At 36.3% G+C, this 14256-nt stretch overlaps 1 protein-coding gene across 2 annotated transcripts in view; it reads left to right on the forward strand.

Moving 5' to 3' along the window:
- The window catches only part of SEMA5B (semaphorin 5B), a 754887-nt gene that overhangs the window by 539478 nt on the left and 201153 nt on the right, over positions 1 to 14256 (forward strand). For both annotated transcript variants that reach the window (XM_053698073.1, XM_053698072.1), the window contains 3 exons: positions 3336 to 3471; positions 4020 to 4227; positions 9291 to 9498. In XM_053698073.1, the coding sequence (XP_053554048.1) occupies positions 3336 to 3471; positions 4020 to 4227; positions 9291 to 9498 (552 nt within the window). The remainder of the gene's footprint in view (positions 1 to 3335; positions 3472 to 4019; positions 4228 to 9290; positions 9499 to 14256) is intronic.

The raw sequence follows: 14256 nt of genomic DNA on the forward strand, positions 1-14256 counted from the left end.
CGTCATTTATTGTGGCCTAGTCGCTCAACGTGCTTTTCTTAACAACAGGTAATTATGTTTCTTTATGTAGAATGCTTTCTTTCTGCAGCATCCCATCGTGTTAATTATCAGGGGGAAAAAACAAGGCAAATAATCCTTAGGCTCTCTACAGTGATCCTGATGGGTTCCTTTTTGTAGAATTCAAAATCCTGTTTATTTTTTGTAAATTTCTTTTGTATGGAATTTCTTTTTTTGGGCCTAAAGCAAGAATGACAAATATATTTGGCCATGGGCCTCATATGCCCCACGCCTCTCTAGATTACAGTCCTCAGTCTTTGCTTTCATTGAAATGAGGACCCCCTCCTGTATTTAGTTTTTACGAAATTTCTACTAGTTTAATTTAGTCTTGTAAAGAAGGTATAAGGAAGAAAAACCTTCTGATTAGTATTACATGATATAACATTCGAATATTTTAGTGAATCACCTTCATATCAATATCGGGTCTAGTAAAATACTAACTTTGTTTTAAAATTATTTTTATTACAGAATAACCAGCTAAACAGGATTGTGCAATAGAAAGCAGAAATAGAGCGCCTCATGGTGCAGTATTGATGATCATATGGAACAGTAGAACAAAGAGTGAACAGGTACTCACAAGTGTAGAGGCACCTTTAATGAAAAAGATGCAAACAGGCAGGCTTACTTTAAACAGCAGTCAGCTTGCTGGATCCTCGATCTCTGTGTGGGCTGTGGAGGAATGTGAGAGGCATCTGCAGCGGACGATTCGCTTAGGCCAACAAATGGTGTCTCTTGTGGCTTCCAGTGCTCGTTACCAGCTCAAACTTCAAAGACAGCTTCTGCTCATGGATCCTTAAGTTGCGGTTTATTGCAAAAATTGTTACCACTCACGACAACATTTAGTGAACACTTTGTATATTAGTTAAAAGCCAAAAAAGACACATCCATGATATGTCTAAGTATAAAATAATTTTAATAAGTTTTGCAACGCGTTTCTCGGACGTAATACTGTGGCTGTTTCTTCAGGAAATGGCCACAGTTTTACGGCCGAGAAACGCGTTACAAAGCGTATTAAAATTATTTTATTCTTAGACATACCACAGATGCTCTACAAATAACCGATAATAATAATGTGTCTTTTTTTAGCTTTTAACTGATCTACAAAGTGTTCACTAAATGTTGTCGTGAGTGGTAACAATTTTTGCAATAATCCACAACTTAAGGATCCATGAGCAGAAGCTGTCTTTGAAGTTTGAGCTGGTAGCGAGCACTGAAAGCGGCAAAAGACACCAGAGGTCACACACCGTTTGTCGGCCTAAGCGAATCGTCTGCTTCCATATGATCGTCAATATTGTACCATGAGGCGCTCTCTTTTTTCTTTCTATTTTTAGATCATACTGACACACCATTGGTTTCAAGAGGAGCTATCTACCTTGAATTTGACTGTTTTTTCCAAAGAACAATAATCAACTATATACTTTTTTCTTTAATTAATTTACATATATTAGATTTATATAATGTGGTTTATATACAGCTATATTATACATTGTGCAGTTGATTTACACACTGTGTTTTGTCTTATGCACTTTGCAATTATATAGCCATCCGAATTTGGGTTTCTAAGACACTACTAATATTTGATATATTTATTGCCAATATTTGACACATATATTATCTCTTAAGAGATTGCTCTTAGAATATTTTGCAATTTATAGATATTTGCCATCTAGGATTTAAGCGCCCCCTATTTTTTGTTTATTTTATAATCATTTACTCTACAGGATTGTGCAATGCCAATTCAGTGCAATATTGTACATAATATTGTATACAATAGAATAATGAATACAACTGATAATAAAATGCAGAACACACAATTCCTTCATATAGAAATAAACAAATTTGTCTAGCACCATATCGGTTGCTTCACGGCAACTTCTTTAAAGGGACATGAAACCCAACATTTTTCTTTCATGATTTAGAAAGATCATGCAATCTTAACCCCTTAAGGACCAGTGATGTAGCCTGACGCTATTTCTAGTTACCAGAAGGTTCATTAAGGGGTTAAACAACTTTCCATTTCACTTCTGTTATCTAATTTGCTACATTCTCTTGATATCCACATTGTACACTAGATTTTTATTTGCATAACTGTTTTGTAGATAATCCATTTATATAGCCCATCTGGGGGTGTTTTTGTAAAATGTATAGCTTTGCTTATTTTTAAATAACATTGTGCTGATTTTCAGATTCCTAGTCAAGCCCCAACGTTTTAGATTTATACTGATGTGTACAGACTTTAGACTGCTTCTGTTTGTATAATGGGTCTTTTCATATGCAGGGGAGGTTCTGCTCTCAGCCCTTTTCAGTGGGTGTCCCAGGCTAATCTCATCAACAGTGCTAAATTGGGAGCTTCTAAGGAAGTATTTAAAAGGTTTTATACTGTATTTTTAGATCAGTATCCATGCATATTATTGTTTATAGTAGTGTCTATTATATGCAGTCATATGAAAATTGGTGTATACTGTTGTCCCTTCAAAATCTAAATAGGCTCAGTAGTTGCTGATTGTAGTATATATTGTAGTGTATAGATGATATACATATAAATGCACTGTGTGTGTGTGTATGTAAGTATGTGTGTGTGTATAAAAAATATTAATTTATGTGAGGGGTGGAAGACTTGGTGAGTTCCCACACTTTATTTTGTAGGACTTGACCCCTGACCAATTTATACACATAAACTAGTTTTCTTAAAAACATTTTTAGTTTCTAACACATAAATTATGCTTGCAGGTGGAGCCAGAATATGTTAAACTAGCTGTATTGAAGTTTCAAGAACAGTTAATTTGTTTTGTTTCACTAATCTAAAAAAGACACCACCAACAGCATCTAACATTTCCAACTATGATATATCTAAAACAAACAGCAAACAAAATTCTATCTTATATATATGAAAGATCATAAATTACACATGTTCAAAATAATTTTGCACAAAGAAAATGCTATTAAACCTTAGTAGGAAATGCCCAGGAATTAACTACTCTTTAGCCCATAAGGACAGCTCCCACGGCTGTATTGATGGACACAGACTTCTACCAAAACATGAACATGTCTAAAATGTATTTATTTTAGTCTTCAAACAATAACTTTTAAGATCTGCTAGGCAGTGGGATTATATAGGCAACGATTCATAACAAGCTAGGGGATATAAACACATACTTATATCCCATGCAACTCATTGTGTTATTGACCTTTATAATACATATCTAAGAAATTATAAAAGCTGGTGTGCAGTTTTGTTTTATTTTATACCTAATGAGATTTTTCTCTGTTCCTTGTAGAAATAGCATTGCTGCCTCTGCAGTGTGTGCCTTTAACCTCAGCGCCATAACACAGGCTTTTAATGGACCTTTCCGATACCAGGAGAATCCTAGATCTGCGTGGCTACCGACACTTAACCCAATACCCAACTTCCAGGTGGAAGCAATATACTTATGTAGAACTCCCCCATTAAACAGTATTAACTTTGTATTTCCTATACCTTTGTGTTTCCTATAACCCCTTCATCTAATTGTCATATAACTTTTTCTCTATATAACTGCTCCTATATCTTTGTTAATTGTTTCCCCATATAATAGCCCCTAAGCTGTTTTCCCCTTTACTTTATACATTTACTCCCTCTTCCTTCACAGTTCTGTACATATCTATTCTTTGTGCTTCATATATTTTTGTATTTATTTTTGACACCCTCATCATAAGTCCTGTTAAATTATACGGTATGAGTTTCTTTATCTTTACCTTGTTAGTTCTGGCACTACAGTTAAATTTACCTTTTAAGCTCCTTCTATCTATCTATCTATCTATCTATCTTTCTATCTATCTATATACAATCTCCCCTAATTAACCATTTAGCTGCATGCTACCTGTCCCAAGGACTAATCTGATTGCTTTATGTAACCTTTCCTTTTACGGTATCCTCTTACCTTGTTAGTTCATACAACTGTCCCTTTTCCCCATGTCCTTAGTGTGGTATCCTGAATGATGATAGTCCCAATGAAAACCTAACGGAGAGAAGCCTGCAAGATGCTCAGCGTTTGTTCCTTATGAATGATGTGGTTCAGCCAGTGACTGTGGATCCCCTTGTGGCTCAGGACAGTGTGCGCTTTTCTAAGTTGGTTGTGGATATTGTGCAAGGCAAAGACACCCTGTATCACGTCATGTACATTGGGACAGGTAGGTCACATTCAAGACAATGTAGCCCATGATGCCTTAATGCTTTGCTAGCATTTCAAGTCAGGCATGAATGAGGAATTGTGAAGCATTCATGTGATTTGTTATTTTTCAGTTTGCTATAATAGTAGGGTATACAAAACCTAATTCCTTTGGAAGGGTAACTTGCTATGGTTTCCTTTTACTTAACACATTTTTGAGGCTCAGTCTGGAACTCTTCATGGCCAGCACCAACTCCTAAAATAAACTAAACCCATTAAAATGTCTTTTCATGGAAAAGGATTATATTAGTATTATAATATTTACCCAGCTTTGGGCAAGAATACGAGGGGAGCATTAACTGTAGCATGCGGGCAATATTGTTTCCCCCCCCCCCCTTCTTTTTGCACGCAACCGAAATAGCCTGATAGTAGATGATAGTAAATGTGCTGGTTTGAGCACAATAGCGATTTACGCTCGTCAACTTTAGAGCTCTCGTAAAGAGTATTGTAAGAAAAAAGTTGCATAAAACACAACATAAATACATGTAAAAGTATAGTTACACTCATATAAACACTGTCAGATAAAAATTATTAAACAAAATGTAATAAAAAAGCTATAGGGAATCAAAGATATATGGTGCAAGGTGTGTGAAACAAAAAGGGCTGCAATGGGCTTTAACATATATATCCATACATGCACATGTCTACATATTTATATTTTTACATACATATAAACACACACACACAGACATAAATATATATATCGGAACCCTTTGCAGTCAAATACCTCACGGCGCTAACTTTTTACTTTCATCTTGTAATACAAATGCAATTGATGAGTGCAAAAAGGGTCCATCTAGCAAAGTTAACGCGGGAGCGGGAGCACTAAATAGCGCTCCACTTGTAATCAAGCCCCTTATTGGGGATGACGGCTGAAAATGTTTACAATTTAATAAATCTGTAGACTGGTCAGAGGTCATGCATCTCCGCATTTCCATAGCAGATGTGGGATAACCATAGATGTAGACCTGACAGTGACTTACATTGATAGTTTCTTCGGCTAAACTATTGAGGCAAATACTGCAGAAACCTATTTCTGGCCTGGCTGCATTCCTCAGATATTTATTTTCTAATGGCTCTTCATGTCTTGTCAGCAATTTTTCACCCCTATCTATTTTGCTTGTTACATATATATATTTGTCTCTTTCCCCTCTTTCTCTGTGTTGCTCATTCACTTTTCTCTCTCTATCTGCTCACTCTCATTCTCTATCTGTTATGCTCGTTCCTCTCATTTCTACCTCTTCCTTCTACAAGTAACGATAGTCCTTTGTTGCGCTGGCACCTGCAGTTATAGCAACTGCCCATCAGAGGTTAGTCCTTCACATACTTTCAGCATTTAAGACACAAGGTAAATTGAATGGACATTTTAAAAACTTTCGGCTAGATTACGAGTCTTGAGTTAGGGTAAAAAAGTAGCGTTGAGAGGTCCCAACGCTGCTTTTTAACGCCCGCTGGTATACGAGTCTTGCAGGTACAGGTGTACCACTCACTTTTTTGGCCAGACTTGGAAATACCGCAAATCCACTTACGTCAATTGCGTATCCTATATTTTAAATGGGACTTACATAGCGCCGGTATTACGAGTCTTCCAAAAAGTGAGCGGTACACCCTCTCCTGTCAAGCCTGGTACTGCATTTTAAAGTCAGTAGTTAAAGGGCCACTCAATCAAAATTAAACTTTCATTATTCAGATAGAGCATACAATTTTAAACAACTTTCTAATTTACTTTCATTAACAAAAAGTGCACAGTCTTTATATTTAAACTTTTTGAGTCACCAATTCCTACTGAGCATGTGCAAGAATAAGTGTGTATGCATTTGTGAATGGCTGATTGCTGTCACATGGTACGTGTATGCATTTGTGATTGGCTGATGGCTGTCACATGGTACAGGGGGAGTGGAAAAAGACATAACTTTTAAAATTGTCAGAAAAAAAATCTACTACTCATTTGAAGTTCAAACTAAGTGCTATTGCATTGTCTTGTTATCTTGCATTTGTTGATTATGCAAATCTACAGTGTTGACTGGTCCTTTAAGAGTTTAACACTACAACGCTGTAGCATAAAACTCTTAACTAAAGTGCTAAAAAGTACACTAACACCCATAAACTACCTATTAACCCCCTAAACCGAGGCCCCCCACATTGCAAACACTAAAATAACATTTTTAACCCCTAATCTGCTGAACCGGACATCGCCGCCACTATAATAAATATATTAACCCCAAAACTGCCACACTCCCGGCAGTACAATAGTTATTAAATAGTTATTAACTATTTAATAACTACCTAGTTAAAATAAAGACAAATTTACCTGTAAAATGAAACCTAACCTGTTGCAATTAAACCTAACACTACACTATAAATAAATTAATTACCTAAACTAAATACAATTAATTACTATTTTAAAAAATTATCTAAAGTACGGAGAAAAAAACACTAAATTACAGAAAATAATAAAATAATTACAAGATTTTTAAACTAATCACACCTACTCTAATCCCCCTAGCAAAATAAAAAAGCCCCCCAAAATAATAAAAAAGCCCTACCCTACACTAAATTACAAATAGCCCTTAAAAGGGCCTTTTGCGGGGCATTGCCCCAAAGTAATCAGCTCTTTTACCTGTAAAAATAAAGTACAAATACCCCCCCAACATTAAAACCCACCACTCACACAACCAACCCTACTCTAAAACCCATCCAATCCCCCCTTAAAAAAACCTAACACTAACTCCTTGAAGATCACCCTACCGTGAGACGTCTTCATCCAACCAGGCAGAAGAGGTCCTCCAGACTGGCAGAAGTCTTCATCCAGACGACATCTTCTATCTTCATCCATCCGGCGTGGAGCGGCTCCATCTTCAAGACATCCGACACGGAGCATCCTCTTCATCCGGAGTCTTCTTCAACAATGATGGTTCCTTTAAGTGACGTCATCCAAGATGGCGCCCCTTCAAGTCTGATTGGCTGATAGAATTCTATCAGCCAATCGGAATTAAGGTAGGAAAAATCATATTGGCTGATGCAATCAGCCAATGGGATTGAGCTCCCATTCTATTGGATGATTAGAACAGCCAATAGAATGCAAGCTCAATCCTATTGGCTGATTGCATCAGCCAATAGGATTTTTCCTACCTTAAATCCGATTGGCTGATAATATTCTATCAGCCAATCGGAATTGAAGGGACGCCATCTTGGATGACGTCACTTAAAGGAACCGTCATTGTTGAAGAAGACTCCGGATGAAGAGGATGCTCCGTGTCGAATGTCTTAAAAATGGAGCTGCTCCGCGCCGGATGGATGAAGATAGAAGATGCCGTCTGGATGAAGACTTCTGCCCGTCTGGAGGACCTCTTCTGTCTGGTTTGGATGAAGACGTCTCATGGTACGGTGATCTTCAAGGAGTTAGTGTTAGGTTTTTTTAAGGGGGGATTGGGTGGATTTTAGAGTAGGGTTGGTTGTGTGGGTGGTGGGTTTTAATGTTGGGGGGTATGATTACTTTGGGCAATGACCCGCAAAAGGCCCTTTTAAGGGCTATTTGTAATTTAGTGTAGGCTAGGGCTTTTTTATTTTGGGGGGCTTTTTTATTTTGTTAGGGGATTAGAGTAGGTGTAATTAGTTTAAAAATCTTGTAATTATTTTATTATTTTCTGTAATTTAGTGTTTGTTTTTTTCGTACTTTAGATAATTTTTTTAAATTGTTATTAATTGTATTTAGTTTAGGTAATTAATTTAATTATAATGTAGAGTTAGGTGTAATTGTAACTTAGGTTAGGTTTTATTTTACAGGTAAATTTGTCTTTATTTTAACTAGGTAGTTATTAAATAGTTAATAACTATTTAATAACTTTTGTACCTAGTTAAAATAAATACAAAGCCTGTGAAATAAAAATAAAACCTCAGCTAGCTACAATGTAACAATTGGTTATATTGTAGCTATCTTAGGGTTTATTTTTTAGGTAAGTATTTAATTTTAAATAGGAATAATTTAGTGAATTGTAGTAATTTTATTTAGATTTATTGTAATTATATTTCTTAAGGGGGGTTAGGGTTAGGGTTAGATTTAGGATTAGGGGTTGATAACTTTATTATAGTGGTGGCGACATTGGGGGCAGCAGATTCGAGGTTAATAAGTATAATGTAGGGTTTGGAGATGTTGGGGGCAGCAGATTAGGGGTTCATAACTATAATGTAGGGGGCGGAGGTGTCCGGAGTGGCAGATTAGGGGTTAATAATATAATGCAGGTGTCGGCGATGTCAGGGGCGGCAGATTAGGGGTTAATAAGTGTAAGATTAGGGGTGTTTAGACTTGAGGTTCATGTTAGGGTGTTAGGTGTAAACATAAATTTTATTTCCCCATAGGAATCAATGGGGCTGCGTTAGGAGCTTTACGCTGCTTTTTTGCAGGTGTTAGGTTTTTTTTCAGCCAGCTCTCCCTCATTAATTCCTATGGGGAAATCGTGCATGAGCACGTTTTACCTGCTCACCGCTAACGTAAGCAGCGCTGGTATTGAGGTAAGATGTGGAGCTAAATTTTGCTCTTCGCTTACTTTTTTGTGGCTAACGCCAGATTTCTAAAAACCCATAATACCAGCGTTGTCTGTAAGTGAGCGGTGAGCATAAACTGGTCGTTAGCACCGTACAGCCTCTAACGCAAAACTTGTAATCTAGGTGAAAGTTATCTATGTCAAAAGTACAATATCTTTTGTAATCAGAGTGATGTAGCTCTCAGTGAAATATGTCTTTTTAAAGAAGCATGTCACTAATATTTCAAATACATAGACTTCTGGTAACCTTCCTGAACTGGCTGTATAGTTGTTATATATTTGGCCTTTAGTTTTGAGACAAGACTTGTATTCATCAAGTTTCTATCTTACCTTCTGCCCCCATAACCTCTCTTCTATAAGCATATGTCTCATGATTATTCCTCTTGTACAGCACTTATGATAATAGTAATGCTTTGTAAATATATAATAATGCTAATAATAACGGTCATGGTATAATATGCCCATTCTTTCTTTTTCCCAGAACATGGCACCATATTAAAGGCTCTTTCCACCTCTAATCGCAGCCTGAGGAGCTGTTATTTGGAAGAGATGCATATACTTCCCAGCGGTCAACAGGAACCAATCAGGAGCCTACAAATTCTTCACAGTAACAGATCTCTGTTTGTGGGACTTAACAATGGAGTTCTTAAAGTGCCTCTTGAGCGATGCTCAATGTACAAAACTGAAGGGTAAGTAATGCATTTAATTATTGGAGGAGTGAGGTACACAATATACACCGTATTATGTCATTAATGTAGTTATATGACAAAATTAAGTTTTTCTGCTTAGGTCAAGACCATAAATTACTGAGAATTGTCATGTTAACATTTCTTATTTATTTACTTTAAAATAGTTTTATAAAGTAACAGCAGACAGAAAAAGATATCAGTTTCTCCTAGATTGTAACTGTTTACCAGGAATTGCTGTGTGCCATATGCCATATCTCTTGTTAAATATCATGATATAAATAAGGATTGCTGAAATTCTCTGCATATATTTTTGTTCATATATATTCTGAATTTTTTTTTTTTTGAGAGTTAAAAACCAATAAGCATTTCCTCTCCTTGTGATTTGTGTTTCTCTTCTTTACATGCATATTCAGTGTTTGTTGGGGTAACTAGCCGTGCAACCTAAATACAATATTACATTTTTCTTCTCAGCCACATAGCTGCAAATAAAAAGCTAAGCTGGTAGTTTATAGTCTCTGCTAATATATCAGCAAAATAGAAATGACTTCGCATTTTATACGCACAGAAGCACAAGAGACAGCTGCTATCTACATTTTAATGGGAAAATGCAATCAGGACTCTTTAAGTTGCCTTCTCACATATATCCTAACCCTTGAATCAAGCTGTTTGTTTTTATACTAAGCAGTCTTTCCATTCCCAAGTTCTGTGACCGAGATATGTGACTTGTCTTTGGCTGTGGGATGTATTTCATAATCTTAGGATCTCATGCTTAGCTCTTTTAGATGTGCGCCCTCACGACACAAAGGTCAGGAGAGAGGCCTCTGTTTGTTCAGGTTTATGGGGCATTATGCTCTTCATCAAACTGTGTCTCGTAAACTCATTTTGTGAGGACACATCTAGCCAGTAATTTGCACTGTGTAACACCAACAAGTAATTAGACGCTAACCAATTGCTTCTGGGTATTTATTGGAAGTGTGACAAGCAAGTTTACTTCTTTTTAATGCAAAATGGATTTAGGATCAATTTTCCCTCTAAGTTCCGAGCAGGCTTACTGATTTGTAACCCTGCACATATTCAGTTTGCTTACATTCTTAAAAGTATTATTATTTCTATTAATAAAAACCTGATGATAACAATTTAGAGCAAAATAAACATTTGAAAACGTTGTCAAAGTCTTTACTATATTCAATTTCATTTATATTGTTTGCAGAATTTATTTGTTCATTTAGCTCATTCTAAATCTGAGCTTCATAATGCCATACTCATTTTTTGTGCATGCAGTTTTCAATATAAATGAATCAGTTACTCCAAATCTTTTCAAAGTCACTCCAATTAATTAGAAGAGCTGCCATTTTTTTTTTAATATTCTTTTATTGAGGTTGTGCAAATACAGAAAGTAAAAACAAAACGTACAACGAATTCCATGTAACAACAACATCCATTCAGTTAAAGGGACAGTACACTGTAAAAATTTTTTTCCATAAATGTATTTTAAATGACTTGTTATACCAACTGCAGAGTATAAAATATTTGAGAAATTGCATTTTCGGGTTTATTTGTGTATCTGAAGTAGCTGGTTTTGTGCTTTGAAACCACAGCCTATTACAATGGGTTGAGCTTCAGGATATATTAGATCTCATTATGTTATCACTTTTATGTGCACAGACTTGCTTCCTTATCTTATATTTGTCTAGAAAACCAAAGCTCAATACTTAGAGAGAACAATGGAAAATTATCATTTTATTACTTCACTATCATGCCCCCCACTGAGAGTGTAATCTCTTCTGCTGGCTGTGTTTACTTAGGCTTGTCAATAGCGTATACGCCAGTATCAAAACTTTCAGTATAGGTTGGGAAACCACAAGCTAAATCAGCTATTTCAAATGCTGAAATATGAGTAAAGGAGCTACTTGCAACAAATTTAATACACTCTAGCAGGTTAAAAGGATCATTGGGAATAATTTAAAGGGGAGAAAGTTTTTGGGTGAACTGTCCCTTTAAATAAGAAACCATAAAATAAGGAAAATAAGGACGACTGGCAAAAAAAGGAAATGAGTGGGCTATTGAAACCTCTATTTTTACATATTAATTGCGTAATTGAGTGACTATTTAGTCGGCCACTTGTGGACCAAGTGATTAAGGAGAAAGGGTGGAGTAGGATAGTCACGCTAAGGACCTAATTGAGTCTTAATGACATTGCATGAATGTGAAAATATCAATATACATGTCAAAATAAAGCAAGATCATAGTTATAATGTTGAAATATAAACTTATGTTAGGTTTGAAATTTGATTCTCAGCGGATAAACACTGCTTAAGATCTGCATTGGGGGGCGGGGTATGCGTTATATTGTTTACTGTAGCTTCGAAACAGCAATATTTAATTAAAAACTCAGAACCTATAGCATTACACAGAAAAAAAATGTTAAACAAGTAACCACACAGTAACACATCTTATGTTAAGGTCTGGAAAGTTATCCCCTTGCTACATTATATCATGCCTATGTGTATAATAACAGGGCCAGATTCTATACATGCTTTGCCTCCAATATCTATCATGAGAGGCTAGTATATACATATACATAATATACATACATGCACACATACTCACATATGTATATGTGGGTTGTAATATTTAATGGCGTACCAAGGTTAGTGGTGGTTGACAGTGCTCCTGTGTGAGGGTTGGGACACATCTAGTAATACAAACTAAGTAGGAGGTAGGATGCCTGTGGGGAATCAAACAGTAACTAGTTGTACTCTACGAATCTCTAAGAGCCTTTAAATGCAGATTAACCAGCCCAGGGTTAAATACCTATATGTAGCCTATTTAAAGCATTAGGGAACACAGCCCTGATATCCATTTTGTAGAAGTGAGTGTGTGAATTAATAGTGTCTATGGTCGAAGTGTCACCTAAATAAATAATAGCCTAGCAATGAGTATCCATCACGTTATACTGAAATAGATAAAATAAACAAGGTAAAGTGACAGAAAATGCATAAAGATAAATAACAAGGTAACCTCCATACTGTCACAAATGATCCCATATCTCCCTCGCCGGCTGAGGGAGACTAAGGAGTTATATCACTTATGTATGGACAGGAAAAAGTAATACCTCTGTCTAACTAGGTAAAGAAAGATGAGACCTCATTGTAATATAAAGCCATCTCTAGCTAAATGCAAATATACATAAAGAGAAGGTAGCATATCGGTAATAAACAAAATATCATTATATAATATTTAGTGCCTGAGATGGGGAAATGAGTATATATGGCTGTGTTGGGGGGAAAAACAGGTATGATTGTGATATCAAGGCTGTGCACGTTTAACCCTAAATACTAATCCCCCAGCATGTACATAAGTAATGTAAAGATCTATTTTACTACAAGCATAGGACTCAGACTAAAGGTATTCCTCATAAGCTAGCAAATACCCATGACTATGCAAGTCACTTTAAACGTTGGCCTATAATACACAACTTGTGTCTGAGAAAATTATTAGATCATTTACCTCACAGCAGAAAACACAAATAAGTGTTAGGCTACAATATATACAGTTGCAAGAAAAAGTATGTGAACCTTTTGGAATGATATGGATTTCTGCACAAATTGGTCATAAAATGTGATCTGATCATCATCTAAGTCACAATAATAGACAATCAAAGTCTGCTTAAACTAATAACACACAAAGAATGAAATGTTGCCATGTTTTTATTGAACACACCATGTAAACATTCACAGTGCAGGTGGAAAAAGTATGTGAACCCCTAGACTAATGACATCTCCAAGAGCTAATTGGAGTGAGATGTCAGCCAACTGGAGTCCAATCAATGAGATGAGATTGGAGGTGTTGGTTACAGCTGCCCTGCCCTATAAAAAACACACACCAGTTCTGGGTTTGCTTTTCACAAGAAGCTTTGCCTGATGTGAATGATGCCTCGCACAAAAGAGCTCTCAGAAGACCTACGATTAAGAATTGTTGACTTGCATAAAGCTGGAAAGGGTTATAAAAGTATCTCCAAAAGCTTTGCTGCATCAGGGCCTGGACGGATTGCTATCATCGAAGGAAAAATGAATTCCCAAGTTTATCAAGACATTTTGCAGGAGAACTTAAGGCCATCTGTCTACCAGCTAAAGCTCAACAGAAGATGGGTGTTGCAACAGCACAATGACCCAAAGCATAGAAGTAAATCAACAACAGAATGGCTTAAACAGAAGAAAATACGCCTTCTGAAGTGGCCCAGTCAGAGTCCTGACCTCAACCCGATTGAGATGCTGTGGCATGACCTCAAGAAAGCGATTTACACTAGGCATCCCAAGAATATTGCTGAACTGAAACAGTTCTGTAAATAGGAATGGTCAAGAATTACTCCTGACCATTGTGCACGTCTGATCTGCAACTACAGGAAAGGTTTGCTATTGCTGCCAAAGGAGGTTCAACCAGTTATTAAATCCAAGGGTTCACATACTTTTTCCACCTGCACTGTGAATGTTTACATGGTGTGTTCAATAAAAACATGGCAACATTTAATTATTTGTGTGTTATTAGTTTAAGCAGACTGTGAGTGTCTATTGTTGTGACTTAGATGATGATCAGATCACATTTTATGACCAATTTGTGCAGAAATCCATATCATTCCAAAGGGTTCACATACTTTTTCTTGCAACTGTATATATAACCATCCTAGGATGGTTACTTAGCATAGAAAGGTTTATATTAAATATCTTGTCTGGACAAGGCACTATTCATCTAACTCGT

Source organism: Bombina bombina, chromosome 1 (genome assembly GCF_027579735.1).
Source record: "Bombina bombina isolate aBomBom1 chromosome 1, aBomBom1.pri, whole genome shotgun sequence".
NCBI lineage: Eukaryota > Metazoa > Chordata > Amphibia > Anura > Bombinatoridae > Bombina > Bombina bombina.